At 40.3% G+C, this 23,758-nt stretch overlaps 1 protein-coding gene across 2 annotated transcripts in view; it reads right to left on the reverse strand.

The window, feature by feature from the left end:
* The window catches only part of LOC118371887 (ras/Rap GTPase-activating protein SynGAP-like), a 107,208-nt gene extending 89,137 nt beyond the window's left edge, over nt 1-18,071 (reverse strand). Inside the window, exon 1 of one of the 2 annotated variants that reach the window (XM_035757531.2) lies at nt 17,577-18,071. In XM_035757531.2, the coding sequence (XP_035613424.2) occupies nt 17,577-17,598 (22 nt within the window). In that variant the 5' untranslated portion in view covers nt 17,599-18,071. The remainder of the gene's footprint in view (nt 1-17,576) is intronic. The other variant, XM_035757529.2, reaches the window with a different exon arrangement.
* Nucleotides 18,072-23,758: the final 5,687 nt, after the last annotated feature.

A 23,758-nucleotide genomic window follows, 5' to 3' on the forward strand; every position in this document is an offset into this window, starting at 1 on the left:
CTTTGAGTACACGTCCTGGTAATCCATCTGGCACCGGGGCTTTGTGAATGTTGCCCTGTTTAAAGGTCTTGCTCACATCGGCTACCGAGAGCGTTTTCACACAGTCATCCAGAACAGCTGGTGTTCTCGCGCATGCTTGAGTGTTGTTTGCCTGGAGGCGAGCATAAAATACATTTAGCTCATCTGGTAGGCTCGCATGATTGGGCAGCTCACATCTGGCTTTCCCTTTCAAGTCCGTAATAGTTTTCAAGCTCTGTGACGTGCTCTGTGACATGTTGAACTGGTTTGTGTTTGTCTATCTTGATGACATCCTTGTCTTTTCCCGGTCAGCTCAAGAGCATGTTTTAGCTAGCTAGCCACCAGAGGACAACAACACAACAAGATGCAACAATTCAAATAAATTGTTTCTATCGCTGATGTATTTTGTCTGTGATAGGAGTGAAACCAAACCAAAACTGGCTTCCCTTGACACTTTTTTGGGTGCGTCAGGACCATTCACAGTTGAGCTCACTCAGTTTAGCGCAACGCTGATTTGCTATTATTTTATACTTTTTTTAATCAAGGGAGGTCAAATGCTCGCTGGCTTCCCATGCATTCAATGCTACTGGTGGCAACAACGTCATACTCTTTATGACCAGAAAGAATCAGATAGAGAGACAGAGGTCCACTGTTTTGCTCGCTCGGATGCTTTCTTCAGTGAGATACACTCAGCTTCTTGCGAATTGAAGGACAATTATGAAAACACAGAGAGATGAAAGATCAATTATTTTTGGGGGTACATTTTGTGGGGAAGTCTAGCTTCCCTTGGGCATCGATGAATACACGCCACTGCCCAAGACCAATGGCCAGTCCACTTGAATCATGGTTTTATTGGGCAGCCGAACCACAGACCACTTAATTGTGACCACTTAGAGCGTTGGGCCAGTAACCGAAAGGTTGAATCTTCAAGCTGCCCCTGAACAAGGCAGTTAACCCACTCTTCCTAGGCCATCATTGTAAATAAGAATTTGTTCTTAAAACCAGTTATGCATTAGGGGGCGCTATTAAAATTTTTGGATGAAAAACGTTCCCGTTTTATTTTGTCACGAAAAGATGCTCGACTATGCATATAATTGACAGCTTTGAAAAGAAAACACTCTGACGTTTCCAAAACTGCAAAGATGTTGTCTGTGAGTGCCACAGAACTGATGTTACAGGCGAAACCCAGATAGAAATCCAACCAGGAAGTGCCGCATTTTTTTAAACCGCCTCATGCCAATGACTCCTTATATGGCTGTGAATGAGCTACGAATGAGCTTACGTTTTCCACGTATTCCCCAAGGTGTCTACAGCATTGTGACTTCTTTTTATGCATTTCCATTGAAGAATAGTCGTAAGGGACCATATATAGTAAGTGGTCACATGGTGTCTCCCGCAGAAAATCTTGCGTAAAATACTGAGGTAGCCATTTTTCCAATCGCTTCTTATGAGAAACCAATAGCCTCGACGGAGATATTATCGAATAGATATGTTAAAAACACCTGAGGATGGATCCTAAACAACGTTTGCCGTGTTTCTGTCGATATTATGGAGTTAATTTTGAAAAAAGTTTGGCATTGTAGTGGTAGCATTTTCCGGTCGATTTCTCAGCCAAGCATGATGAACAAACGGGAGCTATTTCGCCTACAAAAATAATATTTTTGGAAAAAAGGAACATTTGCTATCTAACTGGGAGTCTCCTGAGTGAAAGCATCCGAAGTTCTTCAAAGGTAAATTATTTAATTTGGTTGATTTTCTTATTTTCGTGAAAATGTTGCCTGCTGCCAGCAGAGCTAGCATAGCATTATGCCATGATAAACTTACACAAATGCTTGTCTAGCGTTGGCTGTAACGCATATTTTGAAAATCTGAGATGACAGTGTTGTTAACAAAAGGCTAAGCTTGTGTTTGAATATATTTATTTCATTTAATTTGCGATTTTCATGAATAGGAACAGTTACGAGGGGTATTTATGTCCGCTGCGTTACGCTAATTCGTTTGAGGCTATGATTACGATCCCGGATCCGGGATTGCTCGTCGCAAGAGGTTATTAACTGCCTAGTTAAATAAATAATAAATAAATACATAAAATCTGTAACACATTCGCCTAAAAATATCTACGTACAGTACATCTGATTGCATCCATTGCTCTACTAAACTCAGCAAAAAAAGGAACATCCATTTTTCAGGACCCTGTCTTTCAAAGATAATTTGTAAAAATCCAAATAACTTCACAGATCCTCATTGTAAAGGGTTTAAACAGTGTATCCCATGCTTTTTCAATGAACCATAAATAATTATTGAACATGCACCTGTGGAACGGTTGTTAAGACACTAACAACGTGTTCTAAGTATGTTCTAAGTTATGAAAACTTAAAACACTGAAGAGGCCTTTCTACTGACTCTGAAAAACACCAAATGAAAGATGCCCAGGGTCCCTGCTCATCTGCGTGAACGTGCCTTAGACATGCTGCAAGGAGGCATGGGGACTGCAGATGTGGCCAGGGCAATAAATTGCAATGTCCGTACTGTAAGACGCCTAAGACAGTGCTACAGGGAGACTGGCCGGACAGCTGATCATCCTCGCAGTGGCAGATCACGTGGAACAATACCTGCACAGGATCGGTACATCCGAACATCATACCTGCGGGACAGGTACAGGATGGCAACAACACCTGCCCGAGTTACACCAAGAACGCACAATCCCTCCATCTGTGCTCAGACTGTCCGCAATAGGCTAATTGAGGCTGGACTGAGGGCTTGTAGGCCTGTTGTAAGGCAGGTCCTCACCAGACATCACCGGCAACAACGTTGCCTATGGGCACAAACCCACCGTTGCTGGACGAGACAGAACTGGCAAAAAGTGCTGTTTAAAAGGAGTGATCTGACATACTCACAAAAGGTTATAAGAAAGTGGGCCAGGTTTGCAACAGGAAAGAGCTTGTGTGAAACAATAGAAGGCCATGACAAAAGCAACTCCACACTATGGAATTTGTTTAATTTAATTTCACCTTTATTAAACCAGAATGTTTCACTGATGTTAGAATACCTCTTTCCGAAGGGTTGCATATTTGACTCCATTCAAAACAACTTTAGTGCATAAAAACATAAATATAAATAAATACCCACCACCATAGTAAATACATGTAGGCCTTGTCATCCTGACCTGAGAAACTGTGTATTTAGCCTTATTTGAACATTTCTTAATTCAGTATGTCACATAGTGGTTTACAATGTGATATCGAATCTCTATTGGAATCCAAATTGCAGGAAGATATCCAGCACTTCTACATTACCCACATATAGCATTTAGAATACCTGTCATAGTAGGGACGAAAATACAGTATTTGGAGACTACCTACACAGTGTAAACTGTAACAACTATGTCACTAACGGTGGTATAAATCCAACCACTTACAGATTGGATTAGTTTAGAAAAATGTATGTTTCTTATTTTCGTGCCACATTAAATCAATAACAAGCCATTTCAAAATTCTACTACCTGCAACAGTGCATGCTGGGAACTATGTCAATGAGGCCCCTCCCATATCTGTGGATGATGCCATAGATTTAACTCCCAGTCTCTGGTTACTCTTAATGGAGTTAAAAATACTCTGTCCCAATCAACTCCAGTTATCAACACTAACTCAAGAGTCTCTTGAGGGTTAAGATAACTCCCAGAAGTGTCGATTTAACCCACATTTCTTTAACAATGTGATTTCAACTATCCATGATTTACTGTGTAGTTGGGATGATCTGAGTCAAGGAACAGAGGGACAGTGGTATGTTTACTAGTTATAGCCTTATAAAATACAATAAGAAATTATGTGTGAGGAGCATCCAGTGACATATCTCAACACTCCAAAATGCAAGGTGTTCAAAAGGTGCTGTCAACTGATGTAGATTATATCACCAAAATAAATGTGGCAGACACTAGTCTACTGTAAATCACAAACATTCCCTTAAAAATAAGATATAGGCTATGCAGAGCCATGGTTGGATCAACTTGGGTATATCAGCTGTAGTTATATAGACCAGAGACCTGTGACAGTCAAACAGGACCCAACCTGGATGGACACATTTTATTTTACCCATTTGGGTCAGTATTCAGGTTCTGAGGGACCATTGAAGTTTGTGTGCAGAATGAATGACTGTGTGAGCTTTGGTGGTAACACTATTTGAAGGTTGTATACATAAGGAATTCACAACACCTTCATGACCAGGCATTTCACCTTTGAGTGTTGCAGTATCATTCATAACAACATTCATAACACATTTATTGTTTTTATTTTTTCTTCTCCCAATTTCGTGGTATCCAATTGGTAGTAGTTACTGTCTTGTCTCATCGCTGCAACTCCCGTATACAAACTCAGGAGAGGCGAAGGTCGAGAGCCACGCGTCTTCCGAAACACAACCCAACCAAGCCGTCCTGCTTCTTGACACAACACACATCCAACCCGGAAGCCAGCCGGACCAATGTGTCGGACAAAACACCGTACACCTAGCGACCTGGTCAGCGTGCACTGTGCCCGGCCCGCCGCAGGAGTTGCTTTTCTCAAGGCCACAATCAATCAACTGCATTTATAAAGCCCTTCTTACATCAGCTGATGTCACAAAGTGCTGTACAGAAACCCATCCTAAAACCCCAAACAGCAAGCAATGCAGGTGTAGAAGCACGGTGGCTAGGAATAACTCCCTAGAAAGGCCAGAACCTAGGATGAAACCTAGAGAGGAACCAGGCTATGAGGGGTGGCCAGTCCTCTTCTGGCTGTTCTGGGTGGAGATTATAACAGACCAAGACCAAGATGTTCAAATGGTCATATATGACCAGCAGGGTCATATAATAGTAATCACAGTGGTTGTCGAGGGTGCAACAGGTCAGCACCTCAGGAGTAAATGTCAGTTGGATTTTCGTAGCCGATCATTCAGAGTATCAGTGCTGCACAATGGCAGTACTGGATGGCTGGCACCAGACCTGGATTCAAAGAGTAATTTAAATCTTTCAAGTATTTGAAAGAAAACAGTAACAATTTGAATGCAGGTCTTGACGGCTCCTTAACTTCTTGCGACTCCAAACCCGTATCCGGGAGCGTAATCAAATGCATGTGCATTTGCAATATGTTTCAATGGGCATTTACCATCACGAATTTGTCATGGTCAAAAATCACGCAGAATTGCAAAATTGACTTACCTGATGAACACAGGATGGCCGGGCAGTGATAGTTGCTCCTTTCCATCTCTCGTTGTGTTGATTTCATCATGTCCATTTGGTGATGTTTTTTTCACTATTGAATCATATTGCAAATGCACCCCAATGGGTCCCTTCTTCCAAGCTGTGTGTGTGTGATTTAGTTTTCCTCTGGAATTTTATGGGAAAAATGACTGATTTACAGTTCATGGGGGTTGCCTAATCACATATATGAAGTTTTGGAAAGATCTGACTTTTTTAACCCCTCGAAACAGCCGCTGAGACACCAATTATGGCACTTCCGGTTGGCACAGGAAGCTATAAGTCAACACACATCCTCATTGGGGTATGCTTTTACAGAACCCTGAGTTTTAAGTCTTTACGTTAAGAATTGACTGAGTTACACAGGGTTGAATGCACTATGTCTATCAAACTGCAGGCAGGGTATGGATAAACACTTTTAGGGCGATTTTAACCACTTCCGGTTGGTCCAGGAAGCTTAGAATCGACACAGATAGACCTCATAGTGTCCTGATGGACTGTTACCGAAGACAGGTTCATACGGCATTCATAACCCATATAGACCTCAGGTTGAATTTAGGGGTAAAGGCAATGTATTCCTATGGGGAGAGAAGTCAATGCAAACTCTTTGAAGTAAACACCTTCTTTTAACTATTAAGGGTTAATGCCACACGGTCAACGTTAGGCTTGCACGGATCGGAAGGACCTTAGGAACATACCTGAGGTCGAATTGTGCTTCTCACCCTAACGGTTCTCTCACTGTCACCCAAAAGCAAATGACGTTGTGGGGCAGGCTTCATTTTGGGCCTACTTTTCTAATGGTCGCTGCGCTCAGACCGAGCGAGCTACGGTCAAGCGGGATATCTCGTTGAACTCGGCACGGCCTAGACATTATGTTTATGCCATTGCCTGCTCTCTGTGTCTTTGAGAACCACACTTTTCACTCCATCCTTGCTGTGTGTGCGTGTGAGAGCTTTTCTTTGACATCTGTTGGGAGAGATGACTGATTTACAGTTCATGAGGGTTACCTAGTCACACATATGAAGTTTTGAAAAGATCTGACTTTTTAACCCCTTGAAACAGCCCCTGAGACACCAATTAAGGCACTTCCGGTTGTCACAGGAAGCTATAAGTCAACATATATCCTCACTGGGCTATGCTTTTACAGAATCCTGAGTTTTAAGTCCTTATGTTAAAATTGACTGATTTACACAGGGTTGAATGCACTATGTCTATCAAACTGCAGGCAGGTAATGGAAAAACACTTTTAGGGTGATTTTAACCACTTCCGGTTGGTCCAGGAAGCTTAGAATCAACACAGGTAGACCTCACACTGGCCTGATGGACTGTTACCAAAACAGGTTCATACGGCATTCATAACCCATATAGACCTCAGGTTGAATTTAGGGGTAAAGGCAATGTATTCCTATGGGGAGAGAAGTCAATGCAAACTCTTTGAAGTAAACACCTTCTTTTAACTATTAAGGGTTAATGCCACACGGTCAACGTTAGGCTTGCACGGATCGGAAGGACCTTAGGAACATACCTGAGGTCGAATTGTGCTTCTCACCTAACGGTTCTCTCACTGTCACCCAAAAGCAAATGACGTTGTGGGGCAGGCTTCATTTTGGGCCTACTTTTCTAATGGTCGCTGCGCTCAGACCGAGCGAGCTACGGTCAAGCGGGATATCTCGTTGAACTTGGCACGGCCTAGACATTATGTTTATGCCATTGCCTGCTCTCTGTGTCTTTGAGAACCACACTTTTCACTCCATCCTTGCTGTGTGTGCGTGTGAGAGCTTTTCTTTGACATCTGCTGGGAGAAATGACTGATTTACAGTTTAGGAGGGTTACCTGGTCACACATATGAAGTTTTGGAGAGATGTGACTTTTCTAACCCTTCAAAACAGACAGTGTGACCCAATTAAAGGCACTTCCGGTTGGCACAGGAAGCTATAAGTAAACACATGTCTTGATTGACATAAACACTTACAGAATCCTGAGTTTTAAGTCTTTAAGTTAAGAATTGACTGATCTATGATCTACACAGTGTTGAATGCAGTCATTTTCACCTTTGAAGGTTATGTACATCAAAACTCCTTTTGGGTCAATCTAACCACTTCCGGTTGCTCCAGGAAGCTTAGAATCGACACAGGTAGACCTCATAGTGGTCTGATGGACTGTCATAGAAGACAGGTTCATAAGGCATTCATAACCCACTTAGGCTTCAGGTTGAATTTAGAGGTGCAGGCAATGTATTCCTATGGGGAGAGAAGTCAATGCAAACTCTTTGATGTAAACACCTTCTTTTAACTGTTAAGGGTTAATGCCACAGGGTCAAGGTTAGGCTTGCACGGATCGGGAGGACCTTAGGAACGTACCCGAGGTCGAATTGTGCTTCTCACCCTAACGGTTCTCTCACTGTCACCCAAAGCAGCAAATGACATTGAGGGCCAGGCTTCATTTTGGTTCTGCTTTTTTCAAGGTCACTGCACTCAGAGCGAGCTACGGTCAAGCGGGGCGTCTCGTTGAACTCGGCACAGTCTGGAGACTATGGTGATGCCATTTTTGTGTTGATTTCAGAATGCCATTTTGGTGATGGTCCCTCTCCGTTTAAACATATTGCAAATGTACAAAAGTCAACTAGCAAGTCAGTGTCCATCAGTCAATTAGATGTCATTTTGACACCAAACTGATACCAATTGACACCAAACCCACTTTTCCAACTCATTTAGAAGCCAACTATCATATATGTCAGAGCAGGGCCATAATTCACAGCGCCTTTAGTTTAAAACATAATAAAAACGTAAAACACATAGTTACGTTCTAGCTGCGGGTCCAGGTCGGACATTATGTGAAGGCCTATGTGAGGCGACCCCGAATCCCGCTCGATAGGTCCTTCGGTGCCCGAGTAAAACCCTAATTGGTGCTGAAAATCCATTTTTTCAATGCCTTGCTATGGGGTCCTTGAATGAGCTATCGGACCGAAACGTTGGGGTCCGTCTCTATGGAGCCGGTTTCAATGCACCTAGTCTTGTGTCTCTGAGACTTTTCTAAATGTCGCCATTTTCGTAATGGTCAAAATGAATTGAAGACATTGCAAATGTACGAGGCTATTTCTCGGTCCGAGAACCTTCTAGAGCCACCTAACTCACCACGCACTATCGACCCGAGGCCTAGAACAGGTTTCTAAAGTTTCGGAACTCTAGGTCTGACGGTTCTTTTTAGCTCGAACAAAGCTAACTATTGGAGGCACTGTCTGTCTCTACAAACCCCAATACGTCCCTCCTTCCAAGTTGTGTGTCTGTGTGATTTAGTTTTCCTTTGAAATTTTATGGGAAAAATGACTGATTTACAGTTCATGGGGGTTGCCTAATCACACATATGAAGTTTTGGACAGATCTGACTTTTTTAACCCCTCGAAACAGCCCCTGAGACACCAATTAAGGCACTTCCGGTTGTCACAGGAAGCTATAAGTCAACACATATCCTCACTGGGCTATGCTTTTACAGAATCCTGAGTTTTAAGTCCTTACGTTAAGAATTGACTGATTTACACAGGGTTGAATGCACTATGTCTATCAAACTGCAGGCAGGTAATGGAAAAACACTTTTAGGGTGATTTTAACCACTTCCGGTTGGTCCAGGAAGCTTAGAATCAACACAGGTAGACCTCATACTGGCCTGATGGACTGTTACCAAAGACAGGTTCATACGGCATTCATAACCCATATAGACTTCAGGTTGAATTTAGGGGTAAAGGCAATGTATTTAGGGGTAAATGCAAACTCTTTGAAGTAAACACCTTCTTTTAACTATTAAGGGTTAATGCCACACGGTCACGTTAGGCTTGCACGGATCGGAAGGACCTTAGGAACATACCTGAGTTTTCGAAATGTGCTTCTCACCCTAACGGTTCTCTCACTGTCACCCAAAAGCAAATCTTGACGTTGTGGGGCAGGCTTCATTTGGGCCTACTTTTCTAATGGTCGCTGCGCTTTTCCGAGCGAGCTACGGTCAAGCGGGATATCTCGTTGAACGTTTAACACGGCCTAGACATTATGTTTATGCCATTGCCTGCTCTCTGTGTCTTTAAGAACCACACTTTTTCACTCCATCCTTGCTGTGTGTGCGTATGAGAGCTTTTCTTTGACATCTGCTGGGAGAAATGACTGATTTACAGTTCATGAGGTTACCTAGTCACACATATGAAGTTTTGAAAAGATCTGACCTTTTTAACCCATGGAAACTGCCACTGTGACACCATTAAAGGCACTTCCGGTTGGCACAGGAAGCTATAAATAAACTCATATCATGATTGGGGTATGCCTTTACAGAATCCTGAGTTTTAAGTCTTTACGTTAAGAACTGAGTTATTTACGGAGGGTTTAGTGAGTGTGTGTTATTTCAGAAAATCATAGAAAATCACAGAAATCTCGCAGAGCTCCACAGCACACTTTAAAAAGATTGTAAGAACAACCTGCAACTGGATCTGTAACCGTTGAAAAAAAAAACACCTATCCGTGAACATCACCAAGGTGTCGTTATGCGATTTCTCTTAAATTGATAGATAAATGGCTGGTTCTTTTTTTATTGACACCGGAGGCTCCATGACTTTGACGTGAAGTGGAAAAATAATTTCTCTATTTTCATTTTGGACCTTTAATCCCAGATAAATATAACTCAAAAATTTTTGAGGCCTAGACGCCATCTTGTTCGGGGCCAACTGCCCATTTGCCCCTACGCTCACCGAGTTTGGCTTCTAAATATTTTCAGTTTGCGAGATAAGGCCCCGTCGTGAATCGTGATGTTTTGTAGCAATAGCCATATGATTGCTTATGCCCTCTTGTGGGAATTTCGGGACATGGGAAAAATGACATAAATCTTATTATTTTTGTAAATAAACCGAATGTCCGACAACGTTCATTTGATGACTTCCTAATAGGTCCGGCCCTTCGACGCCGTAATACAAACGATTTCGGACGTCTAGTAAGGGACCAAACATTTGCAATATTTTTCTCACTAACCATACAGGTACTGCCGAATTCTTCCCTTAATGTATGTAATGGCTACCTCTGCACTTTTTTCTCGGAGCCACCATGTGACCACTTACGCAATGTGCCCCCATACGGCTATTCTTCAAAAGAAATGCGTAAAACTACGTCACAATGCTGTAGACACCTTGGGGAATACGTAGAAAGCGTACGCTCATTGATGGTACATTCACAGCCATATAGGGAGTCATTGGAACGCAGCGCTTTCAAAACCTGGGGCACTTCCGGATTGGATTTTTCTCAGGCTTTCGCCTGCAACATAAGTTCTGTTATACTCACAGACAATATCTTTACAGTTTTGGAAACGTTAGAGTGTTTTCTATCCAAAGCTGTCACTTATATGCATATTCTAGCATCTTTTCCTGACAAAATATCCCGTTTAAAATGGGAAAGTTTTTTTTTCCAAAAATGAAAATACGGCCCCCTAACACCAAGAGGTTTTAAGCAGTAAACACCAAGAATCAGATCATTCTTATCACAGTAGGAGGCCATTCCCTCTCTTGCTAGAACAAAATATGTACCTGCTGCGTGCTGACGTGGTACAGACGAACCTGCTGTTTCTACATCACAATGCTCGACAGTGGCTGACAACTTGACATTGTGCAAATCAGAGAGCACAAACCTTCACGTGGGGGAGCCAACAGGTGTGAGAAGAAGAAAATAAATAGGGCCATTTTTTCCGGTCTAATCCACCCACTTTTCATCAGAAATGTTCAAACTAAAACAATAAAGCTGCATAATAGGGCCCTACATATTTTTTTCAGGGGGCAAAGCTTTACATATTTTACATCTAGCTAAGGAGTTTAGTGCTTGAAGGATTTTTTTTTAATAGATTTGATTATGTGCCCTAGCTTCTTAGTTAGCTAGCTGGCTAGTCGGCTAAAGCCCTTCTTAACTGAGCAAGGCAGTCACACACACTCCAGATGAAACTAATGGGGTAGTAAGTGCAGCACAATACACACAACACTAAATACTTTATCAAGCTAGCTACCTGGCCACTGTAGCTACTAACATTATAATTAAATCAAAATGGACTGGTTTCCATGAAGCAGATGCCAGTAGCTGGCTGCCAAGTGTCAATGCAGTGTCTTTACTTTACCTAGCTAGCACAACAGCTAGCTAGCAAATCATGCTAACCATTTAGCTAATGTAACCCCACTACTGTGCCCCTACTGTAACTGAGCATTGTAGGATGTAAAACAGAGGTTGACCACATACAGTTGAAGTTGGAAGTTTACATACACTTAGGTTGGAGTCATTAAATCTAGTTTTTCAACCACTCCACACTTTTATTGTTAACAAACTATAGTGTTGGCAAGTCGGTTAGGACATCTACTTTGTGCATGACACAAGTACATTTTCCAACATTTGTTTACAGGCAGATTATTTCACTGTTTCACAATTCCAGTGGGTCAGAAGTTTACATACACTAAATTGACTGTGCCTTTAATTAACAGTTTGGAAAATTCCAGAAAATGATGTCATGGCTTTAGAAGCTTCTGATAGGCTAATTGACATCATTTGAGTCAATTGGAGGTGTAGCTGTGGATGTATTTTAAGGCCTACCTTCAAACTCTTTGCTTGACATTTTGGGAAAATCAAAAGAAATCAGCCAAGACCTCAGCAAAAAAATTATAGACCTCCACAAATTTGGTTCATCCTTGGAAGCAATTTCCAAACACCTGAAGGTACCACCAAACAATAGTACGCAAGTATAAACACCATGGGGCCACGCAGCCTTCATACCGCTCAGGAAAGAGACAGGTTCTGTCTCTTAGAGATGAACATACTTTGGTGCGAAAAGTGCAAATCAATCCCAGAACAGCAGCAAAGAACCTTATGAAGATGCTGGATGAAACACGTACAAAAGTATCTATTTCCACAGTAAAACGAGTCCTATATCGACATAATCTGAAAGTCTGCTCAGCAAGGAAGAAGCCACTGCTCCAAAACTGCCATAAAAAAGCCAGATTACGGTTTACAACTGCACATGGGGACAAAGATCGTACTTTTTGGAGAAATGTCCTCTGGTCTGATGAAACAAAAATAGAACTATTTGGCCATAATGACCTTTGTTATGTTTGGAGGAAAAGGGGGATGCTTGCAAGCCGAAGAACACCGTCCCAACTGTGAAGCATGAGGATGGCAGCATCATGTTATGGGGGTGCTTTGCTGCAGAAGGGACTGTTGCACTTCACAAAATAGATGGCATCATGAGGCAGGACAATGAAGTGGATATATTGAAGCAACATCTCAAGTCATCAGTCAGGAAGTTAAAGCTTGGTCGCAAATGGGTCTTCCAAAAGGACAATGACAAACAGCATACTTCCAAAGTTGTGGCAAAATGGCTTAAGGACAACAAAGTCAAGGTATTGGAGTGGCCATCACAAAGCCCTGACCTCAATCCTATAGAAAATGTGTGGGCAGAACTTAAAAAGCATGTGTCAACAAGGAGGCCTACAAACCTGACACATTTGCAAGGAGGCCTACAAACCTGACACATTTACACCAGCTCTGTCAGGAGGAATGGGCCAAAATGCACCCAACTTATTGTGGGAAGCTTGTGGGAGGGTACCCAAAACATTTGACCCACGTTAAATCATTTAAGGGCAATGCTACCAAATATGAATTGAGTGTATGTACACTTCTGACCCACTGGGAATATGATGAAATAAATACAAGTTTAAATAAAGTATTCCCTCTATTGTTATTCTGACATTTCACATTCTTAAAATAAAGTGGTGATCCTAACTGACCTAAGACAGGGAATTTGTACTAGGATTAAATATTTGGCTATGTGTATGTAAACTTCCAACTTCAACTGTATACTCAAAAATAACCAAATGAAGGAAATTGGCATACATGATCTTGTATTAGGAAAACTTATTATATTTGGACAGTACATATTACCTTTGGGCTTAATTCAGTATATACAGAAATAAAACTATTCAGAATGGAATGAAATGCAAGGCATATAACTCTTAATAAACCCAAAGGTAATATGTACTGTCCAAATATAATAAGTTTTCCTAATACAAGATCATGTATGCCAATTTCCTTCATTTGGTTAACAGTAATTATGACAACTTCCGTAGGACATCCTCCAACCTATCAGTGCTCTTGCAGCATGAACTGTCATATTGTCCACCCAATCAAAGGATCAGAGAATGAATCTAGTACTGAACCCATAAGCTATGGCTAGTCAGCACTGCAGTGCATAAATTGTGGTGAGAAGTAGACTCAAAGAGAGAGAACGACAATGTTGAACAGTTTTGAACAAATGATTTCATTCCAAAATGAAGAAGTCAGAGAGAGAAAGAGAGAGCCATATTTTGTCATTCTTTACACTCTCACTTTCTCTTACTTAGCTAGCAAATGCAGCTAGCTAACTCGTTTAGCCTACTCAAACACCCTGGTCAAACAGAGGGATATTATGTTAGCTAGCTGGCTACCTATCCAACACAACACTGGAACTCTTCCATTTCAAGGTACATTTTTCTCTCGACCTGTGTGCACCTATGTTGTAAACTTTAACTCATTTGTAGCAACCTCATGATGGGTATCGGGAAATTTTGAGTATCATGTAGTAGCCTAAACCTATTGATGTTACATTGAACAGGGTGAATGGAATGTGAATGACAGTCATCCAATATGTTGTAATAGAAATAAGGCCATGCTCATGAGAAAAACAATCATCCTCCCTCATTAAACGGCACCGACTTCCACTGTTGTGCTGCTGGAGAGCACCGGAGTGTTGCTCTGCCACTTCTAACAATGGTGCTCGTTTAGTAAAGTTAGATCAAAGCAGAATCAATGTCTTGGAATATCTCATCAGTATTCTACATAACATAAACAAATATAATACAATAGTATAACGTTACATCAAAAACAACACCTAATATCTCATGAGATTTTAGAATGGTTAACTGAATAGTCACTTTTTTTTCGCATGCGGGCCAAAACAACCACGCGCCACACTAGGCATTATGTGCTTGGATTTTAACAAAATACAGGAAGGCTGTAGGCTCTGTAGGCTAAGCTATAGTTTAACGCCATCTGCTCTAATTTGTTTATGAAACATTAAATCAAGATTATGTAAATGCATATTCCCATGAAACTGATTGAGATCAAATGACTGGCATGCAGATGAAGTTAGTTTGGATGTTTCACCGGTAAAATGTGATAATAATTATTGTTCACGATTGACAGGGATGATGGCCTATTTTGAAATTAGGTCTACTTAACCTGATGCTTGAGGGTATTAAAAATAGAAAATGTTATTGAAACAATATGTGTGGGCATGGGCAGAGGTTGCAATTGGAAGATGCATTTTATACATATTCTATAATGAGATGGGTATTTTAAATGTGGTCACCCTACATGGGGACCTGTGTCTAAAACCAGTAACCTTCCGCCTCACACCTCAGATTCCCTCAGTCAGCCCTGGGTTTCAACTGAAAATCTTATATTTACTCCAGTCTAGTGTATGCATGAAACTATTTCTTTGTGTGTGCACGATGCTGTATCAGTAAAGGGGTGGGTGTGTTGGGGTGTGTGCCAGGGAAGTGATGATGCATTTCCTAAGGGCTATTACATTCCTTTCAGTCTATCTATGAATCGAGGACAGGTTACTATTTTCTGCATCTCACAGGACCAAAACTACATTCCCTTTTCTCTCTAGCTAAAATGGAACACACTGGGTTTGTTTCGCAGGGTGAGTAACTCATTAAGCGTAATTCAGAGTCCACAGACGCAGGGACTTTTGAGACCACACAGCCCGACTGCGCACCTCCCCAATATTACCAACCAACGCGGCTCCATTTAGGCCTCTATTCATTTGAATGTGTGGATAAATTGCTTGAGCAGCGACGAGAATTCAGAAAGTATGAAAGCTAATGGTCCAATATTCTAGAACTATGCTGTACTTAAGCATACACATTTTGCACTCTGATAGGGTTTTACAAGTAGGCCTAATGGTTTTTGGTAAATGGACGATTACAAATAAAGTTGTAAAGGCACGGTTAAGTTAAAAAACAATGCTACAACCTTAATCATTATGTTGTACAACGAATTTAGGAACAATTGTTTTATTGCAAATGTGTCTTAAAAAATGGTCAGAGATGTTTTATTTCCAATTATAAGGAAACAAATTCTGTAAGTAGTTTTGTCATTTGAGTGAAGTATCCCTCGAGGACAGTGGTATTCAAAGTCGTGATTGCGACCCCTACTGGGGTTTCTGAGAACTGCAGTAGGGTTGCCAACCCCACCCTGAACCAAAAATTACAAATAAAAATACAATTTTATTGAGTAAATGTATTTATGTTGATAAGAAATTAAAATGCCATGAGTTGAAGGTTATTTGTTGATGTAAAAATGTACATTTAACGATTTTAAGGTTGTGTCATTAGATTGTTGGTGGGGTCACGAGAAAGACTTGTGAAGAAATGGGATCCTGAAAAATTCAGGCAAAAAAAATGGGGTCCCAGTTGAAAAAGTTTGTATACCACTGCTTTAGGACATCCTTATAATAAGTACCCTTCAAATAAAGTGTTAACCAAAATCTAAATATCACACCTAATGAACTGTCCTAACAGTTTCATAATATAATTCAACACCCTAATCTAAATTAGGAGGGGTTTTAGTCCTAAAAACAATTGTATCAGGATTCTGAACATCTTTTCTGATACACTAATGAGAGGGTCAAAGTGAACTTCTCAAAGCGAACTTCTCAAAGATAAGCAAACTTGCAAGGAAGTACCTGTGCATTACAGCAACAAACTCAATGATTGGGTTACAGCACATACAGTAATGCTGATGTCTCCAGTCATCTATAAAATCCAGATAATGTCAAAATATTTTGGGTCAAACATGTTTGACAATTAGGTTGATGAGCTGAGATCATTATATATTCAAATGAATGTCTACAGCATGACAAAACATGAAAAAAAATCTGAGTGAAGTTGCATGTTTGCTCTTTCAAGTGTTAAGGAACCAAGCTATTATTTGTCAGTTTACAAATAACAAATGTTTTCCATTCTCAATCAAGTTAAATTAGTAAATGTTTATTCTGTTTTTTTTTTTGTGGAGGGGAGTACTCAGACTGAGATTGATATGGACTTTGAGATGATTAATGGTATATTTTATGAACTAAACAAATGAGTTCTTACTGATCAAGGCATTTTGATTTCCGTATTGTGCCATGAATGAAAGTTTTTTAACATAAGCCTTAAGACTGCATTTACACATGCAGCCAAATTCTGATATGTTGCCCAGTTTTGGCAAAAGACCTGATCTGATTGGTCAAGAGACCAATTAGTGAGATTTTTTTCTTCTTTAAGTTGTCTCAAACATATATTAATGGTCCTTGTGAGTATGGTTAACCACTGACTACATCACAGTATTAGGAAGAGCCTTAAAATGATTTATACAAGGTCTGTTAATTATGACTAGGGTGATTAACCAATTAGTCCAGTGATAATAAGATCTCAATAATATAACAGGAAATTAATACAAATCAGATACACAGTTCCGATTAACAGTCCAACATTGTGACTACTAAATTCCAAAGCTATAACACAAACCTGTATCAGCTTGATCCTATGTATATCCATATTTAAGAAATATGAAATTATTTCATTTGTTTGGGCTATGCAAAACGCGAACTTAAATGACCCTCAGTTTATTGGTGTAATACTATGACCCCGTGCTCCAAATATTCTCACCTCAATTCCACGACTTTTCACCGTTGGGCTATTTTGAAATCTAAAAATACACTATGTGTGCAGTGCAGTGCAGTGGATGGCGTAGGCTTTAGTAAAATACTCTGAGGCCAACAGCTCCCCCATACAAATGAGAAGTGCACTATCGAAAGAGTCAGGTTGTGCATTGACAAAAAACACATTTCGTATCAATAATTTAATAATGACTGGCTTATACACACTATTAGAACAGCAAGTACATTTAATGCTGTATAATCATCTCAGAGTATTTCAGGACCATCTAGTCACGCATTCAGTGTTTCCATCAACTGAAATAGTTAAGAAGACATCCTTTAAAAAATAAATACTGTAACAATTCAGCTACAGTGCATACACGCACAACATTTGGCCACCACTATCAACAGCAAATCAAGTAGTCCAGTTGACAAAGCAACACGATGATTGTATACCTTACGAAATGATACAGAGCGAAACAATCTCGCAACCTGCACTGTACCACTTACTCATTCTCTGTGGGTTATGAGGCAACGAGAGGGTGCGTGATTGTAAGAGCTGTTAAATATCTGGGTATCTTACCTTGCGAAGAGACATAGGACATGGTCCAAAGACATCGGAGTCACCGAGAGCAAGCTCTCAGCACGTCCAATCTCGTCAGTATAGAAATTCCATTAATTAGACAGCTACATAATGATCCCGCAAAGCCTAGGAACCGTTAACTGACAAAATACAACAGCAATGTATTAAAATGACTCAGTCCATCTCCTTTGGAAACCATTTTTTACGATAGAGTACAGGACATTAACATCAATGCGTGTAAATTGTAGTCTACATAGAAATAGGGTATGTCACACGAGCCGAAGTGAGTGGGAGAGAGAAGCAAGAAGAGGTGGAGCGTTTGAGCGGTTGCGCGTGCAGTGCATTAGGCTACCAAGTGCACGTTATAGGTTATCTTAATCGTTCTCTACCTAATTATCATCAGAACCAAGTCTATTCCCATTGAATTTAGTCCCATTGAATTCAACTATTTTCAGCGTTCTCGTAGACGCACGCTCATACGTTGGGCACACACACGCACTTTCAAAATAGTGCCCGAGAGCTTGGTGGGTAGTGTCAATGTGTAATACTATACACTTTTATATTTTCTCCTCTCTTTTCTCTCAGTTCCTATTAAAGCGGTAATCAGCGGTTACAATAACAGTAGCAAAGCGGAGTCCCTGCCCGTTTCGGTAAAAAGCTGAGGGACAGGGCTGGAGAAATGGATGTAACATACATTCTATCACCATTATAGTTTAAAACATGTTTTGAGTCTATATTGTGTTTGTTTATATTTACTTTGTTTACAAACATTTTAGTAAAACAAGCTCATATTTTGGGTTTTGATGGGGTATGACAGTGGAACTAAGCTCAGGGTGGGTTTAAACAAGTTATATTCTTCACTAATCAATGGGTACATATCATTCATTTCTAAGTAAATGTACGTAGCAACTGCAGATTGTCCCTTTAAGCATGAAGGTAATTTATGTAATTAAATACCTACTTCATTCATTTAAACGTTTAAATTATTTAAATAGTTTATAACCTACCAACCACCAGTGAAAGTAGATTGCATGATTCCGGGGAGGGGTTAGAGGCTACTCAAACTCCCCTGATTTTATGTTTTCCCCTCTCCTAATGTTGTGGTAGGCTACACATTTGTAGATATCCTACACTCCAACTGTGGCTATGTGAACAGTGCTGCACCATCCTCAAGTCGAATCGAGCTTGCCCACTCTTTCTCCACCGCTCCAAAACACAAATGCACTATAGATCTAACACTGAATGGATGCTAGTTTAAAAGTAACATTATCACGCGATCAAGGAAGTCTGAAGATTCCTTTGATCCCATAGTTTTTCAAACCATGGCTGCATTTAAAACTCATAAAATACACACCCTCGTCCACTTACCCTCACCTTATGCCCTTGGGGGAATCCCCGCGGCCATATTGTCGTGGTCTGTAAGATTTGCCAAGTTAGGGAACACCCCCCTGAAATGTACAAAAATGAATGGGAACATATTGGCACTATACGAACGATATACACGGTGTCCAATACCACTCAATTGGACGTTTCGATTGCAAATGCCACATGGTAAATGCCAAGTGTAACACTGCAAAAATCCAATAGATGGCGAGTGTGCTCCACCGTAATTTTTCATATTGCAAATGTAACACAGGTCAAGACCCAAGAGTAAAATTTTGAACATTTGAAAAAAAAAATCTAAAACTTATCACCCCCTTAAAAAAGTGCTTTCTGGACCGTTTTCCAAAATTCTTTAGATTGTTTAGTCAATTACACATGTATAAGAACTGTATGAATATACTTTTGTCAAATTTTATTATTATAATCTTTTTTCCCTTGTCCATAAGGCCATTCTGTCCATTTGCAATATGATTTCATAGGAAGTCAAAAGTCAAAGTCAATTTTTTTTGCCAAATGCCATAAGAAATGTCCAAATGCAATATGAAAGATTTGAAAGTGCCAAATCAGGATTTTATGTCCATTTGCCATGTACGATCAACTGTATTCGGTTAACAAACCCAAAAGTCTGTGAACCATGTCCAACAGGCATTTATACTGCCAAAATGATATATAGCAATATGTTAAGCCATGCATCAACCTAGATGGTCTATTTGTCATGTATGATGAGGGAGAAGTGGGACTGTGTTTTTTAACAATAAAAAAAGAACGTCCAAAATGACAAGGGGCGCCCCCTATTGGATGGGCACGGGTGGTGGGTGCTCCCTACCAACCGTTGACCCCTTGCTACCCCGTAAAGGCATTCAAAACCATTTTAAAAATGTGCTCCTGGTAACCCGTTCCAATCACCAGGTGCACGGCTGTGCGCATTTGCAATATGTTTCAATGGGCATTTACCATCACGAATTTGTCAGGCCAGTCAATTTTGCATTTCTGCAGTATTTTTGAGCATGATGAACTCGGGATGGCCGGGCAGTGATAGTGGTTCCTCTCCATCGCTCGTTGTGTTGATTTCATCATGTCCATTTGGTGATGTTTTTTCACTGTTGAATCATATTGTAATGCACAGTGCATTTGCAATATGTTTCAATTGGCATTTACCATCACAAATTTGTAATGCTCAAAAATACTGCAGAAATGCAAAATTGACTGGTCCAATGAACTCGGGATGGCCGGGCAGTGTTTCTGGTTCCTCTCCATGCCTTCTGTTCAAACCATAACAAAAACATGGTTATGTTCTAGCATCGGATCCAGTTCTGACATAATGTGTAGGCCTATCTGAGTCGAGCACGGAATCTCGAGTTTCAACTCGATAGATAATTTGGAGCCCGAGTAGCGACCTTAATTGGTGTTGCTACGGGGTCCTTGAATGAGCTATCGGACAGAAACGTTAGGGTCCGTCTCTATGGGCCGAGGCGGTTGCAATGCACCTAGTCTTGCGACTCTGGGACATTTCTAAATGTCGTCATTTTCGTGATGTCAAAATTAATTGAAGTTATTGCAAATGTACGAAGCTGTTTCTCGGTTCGAGAACCTTCTAGAGCCAGATAACTCACCATCGACCTGAGCTCTAGAACAGGTTTCTAAAGTTTCAGAACTCTCTGTCTGACGGTTCTTTAATAGTTCGAACAAAGGTAACTGTTGCAGGCTCTATCTGTCTCTACGCACGACATTGTGTGTGTGTGTGTGTGTGTGTGTGTGTGTGTGTGTGTGTGTGTGTGTGTGTGTGTGTGTGTGAGAGTTTTTCTTGGAAATTTTATGGGAGACATGACTGATTTACAGTTCATGAGGGTTGCCTAATCGCACATATGAAGTTTTGGAAAGATCTGACTTTTTTAACCCTTCGAAACAGCACCTATGACACCAATTTTGGCACTTCCGGTTGGCACAGGAAGCTATAACTAAAAACATATCCTCCTTGGGGTAGGCACTTATATAATTTTGAGTTTTAAGTCTATGTTAAGAACTGACATATTTACGGAGGGTTTAGCGAGTGTGTGTTATTTCAGAAAATTAAAGCTCCTAAACACACTTTAAAAAGATTCAAATGAACACACTGCAACTGGATCTGTAACTTAAAAAAATATTTTTTTGAACATCACCAATTGTACATTGTGATAGGTAAATGTCTGGTTCTTTTTTTTCCTGACACCGTAGGTTCATTTACTTTGACATGAAGCTGTAAAATTATTGCTCTATTTTCGTTTTGGACCTTTAATCCCAGAAAAATGGCCATAACTCAAAAACCAATGAGGCCTCGACGCCATCTTGTTCGGGGCCAAATGCCCAATTATGCCAAACCTATGCTCACCAAGTTTCATCTTTCTAAGTCTTTTCCATTTAGGAGAAAAGGCTTTGTAGTGATTGAAGATGTTTTGTACATTTGCAATATGATTCCATTCGCCCTCTTGTGGGATTTACCGGGACAGCGGGAAAAATGACCAAAATTAGAAATTGTTATAAAATGGAAACCGAATGTCCGAGAGATTTCATTTGATGACTTCCCGGAAGATCCGGTTCCCGTGCACGGACCACCGCCGTCCGCAAATTTTAGAAATGTCGGTGGATGTCTAGTAAGGGAATACCCCCCTGAATTGGACAAAAATGAATGGGAAGTCATTGGCATCGGACAAACCATATACACATTGCATGAATCAACGCCAAATTGGGTGGTATTGGACAAAGTGTATTGCAAATGCCATATGGCAATTGCCAGTTGTAACACTTTAAAAATCCAACAGGTGGCGAATCCGCTCCACCTTGGTTTTTCATATTGGAAATGTAACCCAAGTCAACATCCAAAAGCAACATTTTGAAAAAATATATTTTTTTGTCAAAAACTTATCACCCCTTAAAAAAGTGCTTTCTGGACCGTTTTTCAAAATTCTTTCGATTTTTTTTGTGAATTACACATGTGTAAGAACTGTATGAATATACTTTTGGCCAATTTTATTATCATTTTTTTTTTTTTACATGCGCATAAGGAATATGTTTTGTCCATTTACAATATGATTTCATAGGAAGTCAAAAGTCGAAAATGTGAACTTTTTAAAAAACGTATCACCCTCGTAAAAAAGTTCTTTCTGGACCGTTTTTCGAAATTGTTTCGATTTTATGTCACTTAATCATGTGTAAGAACTGTATGAATATGCTTTTGTAAAATTGTATTATCATAATTGTTTTTTTTAACTTGTGCATAAGGAATATGATTTGTCCATTTGCAATATGATTTCATAGGAAGTCAAAAGTCAAAGTCAAAAGTCACTTTTTTTGGGGGCCAAATGCCATAAGAAATTTGACATGCTCAAAAATCCTGCAGAAATGCAAAATTGACTGGCCTGATGAACACAGGATGGCCTGGCATTGATAGTTGCTCCTTTCCATCGCTCGTTGTGTTGACTTCATCATGTCCATTTTGTGATGTTTTTTCACTGTTGAATCATATTGCAAGTGCACGTGCATTTGCAATATGATTCAATGGGCATTTACCATGAGATATTTGACATGCTCAAAAATCCTGCAGAAATGCAAAATTGACTGGCCTGATGAACACAGGATGGCCTGGCAGTGATAGTTGCTCCTTTCCATCGCTCGTTGTGTTGATTTCATCATGTCCATTTTGTGATGTTTTTTCACTGTTGAATCATATTGCAAATGCACGTGCATTGTTGTGCAACTGGTAACCCAAAAATAAAAATATGGTTATTTCATTATGTCCATTTGTTTATGTTTTCTTACTTTTGCAAAGTCACTGTGCATTTGCAATATGGTTCAATGGGCAGGTACCATCACGATTTTGTCATGCTATAAAAATCCTGCAGGAATGCAAAATTGACTGGCCTGATGAACACAGGATGGTCTGGCAGTTCCTTTCCATCACTCGTTGTGTTGATTTCATCATGTCCATTTGGTGATGTTTTTTCACTATAGAATCATATTGCAAATGCACGTGCATTGTTGTGCAACTGGTAACCCAAAAATAAAAATATGGTTGTGAATGCATTTACCGGTCATTCTGATATTAATGCCCGCTATGGGAACACAGGATGGCCGGGCAGTGATAGTTGTTCCTTTCCGTCACTCGTTGTGTTGATTTCATCATGTCCATTTGGTGATGTTTTTTCACTATAGAATCATATTGCAAGTGCACGTGCATTTGCAATATGTTTCAATGGGCATTTACCATATGAAATTTGACATGCTCAAAAATGCAAAATTGACTGGCCTGATGAACACAGGATGGCCGAGTAGTGATAGTTGTACCTTTCCATCACTCGTTGTGTTGATTCCATCATGTCCATTTGTTTATGTTTTCTCACTTTTGCAAAGTCACTGTGCATTTGCAATATTGTTCAATGGGCAGGTACCATCACAAATTTGTCAAGCTATAAAAAATCCTGCAGGAATGTGAAATTGACTGGCCCGATGAACTCGGGATGGCTGGGCAGTGATTCTGGTTCATCTCATTGGCTCGTTAGGGTTGATTTCAGAATGTCACTTTGGTGATGGTACCTCACTGTTTAAACATATTGCAAATGAACAAGAGTCACCAGCAAGTCACTGTCCATCAGTCAATTAGATATCATTCTGACACCAAACTGATACAAACTGACACTAAACCCACTTTTTCCAACTCGTTTAGTAGCCAACTATCACATACTTCAGAGCTGGCCCAAAATTCACAACGCCTTCGGTTCAAACCATAAAAAAACTATAAAACACGTAGTTACGTTCTAGCTGCG

This window comes from Oncorhynchus keta, chromosome 19, assembly GCF_023373465.1.
Source record: "Oncorhynchus keta strain PuntledgeMale-10-30-2019 chromosome 19, Oket_V2, whole genome shotgun sequence".
Lineage (NCBI taxonomy): Eukaryota > Metazoa > Chordata > Actinopteri > Salmoniformes > Salmonidae > Oncorhynchus > Oncorhynchus keta.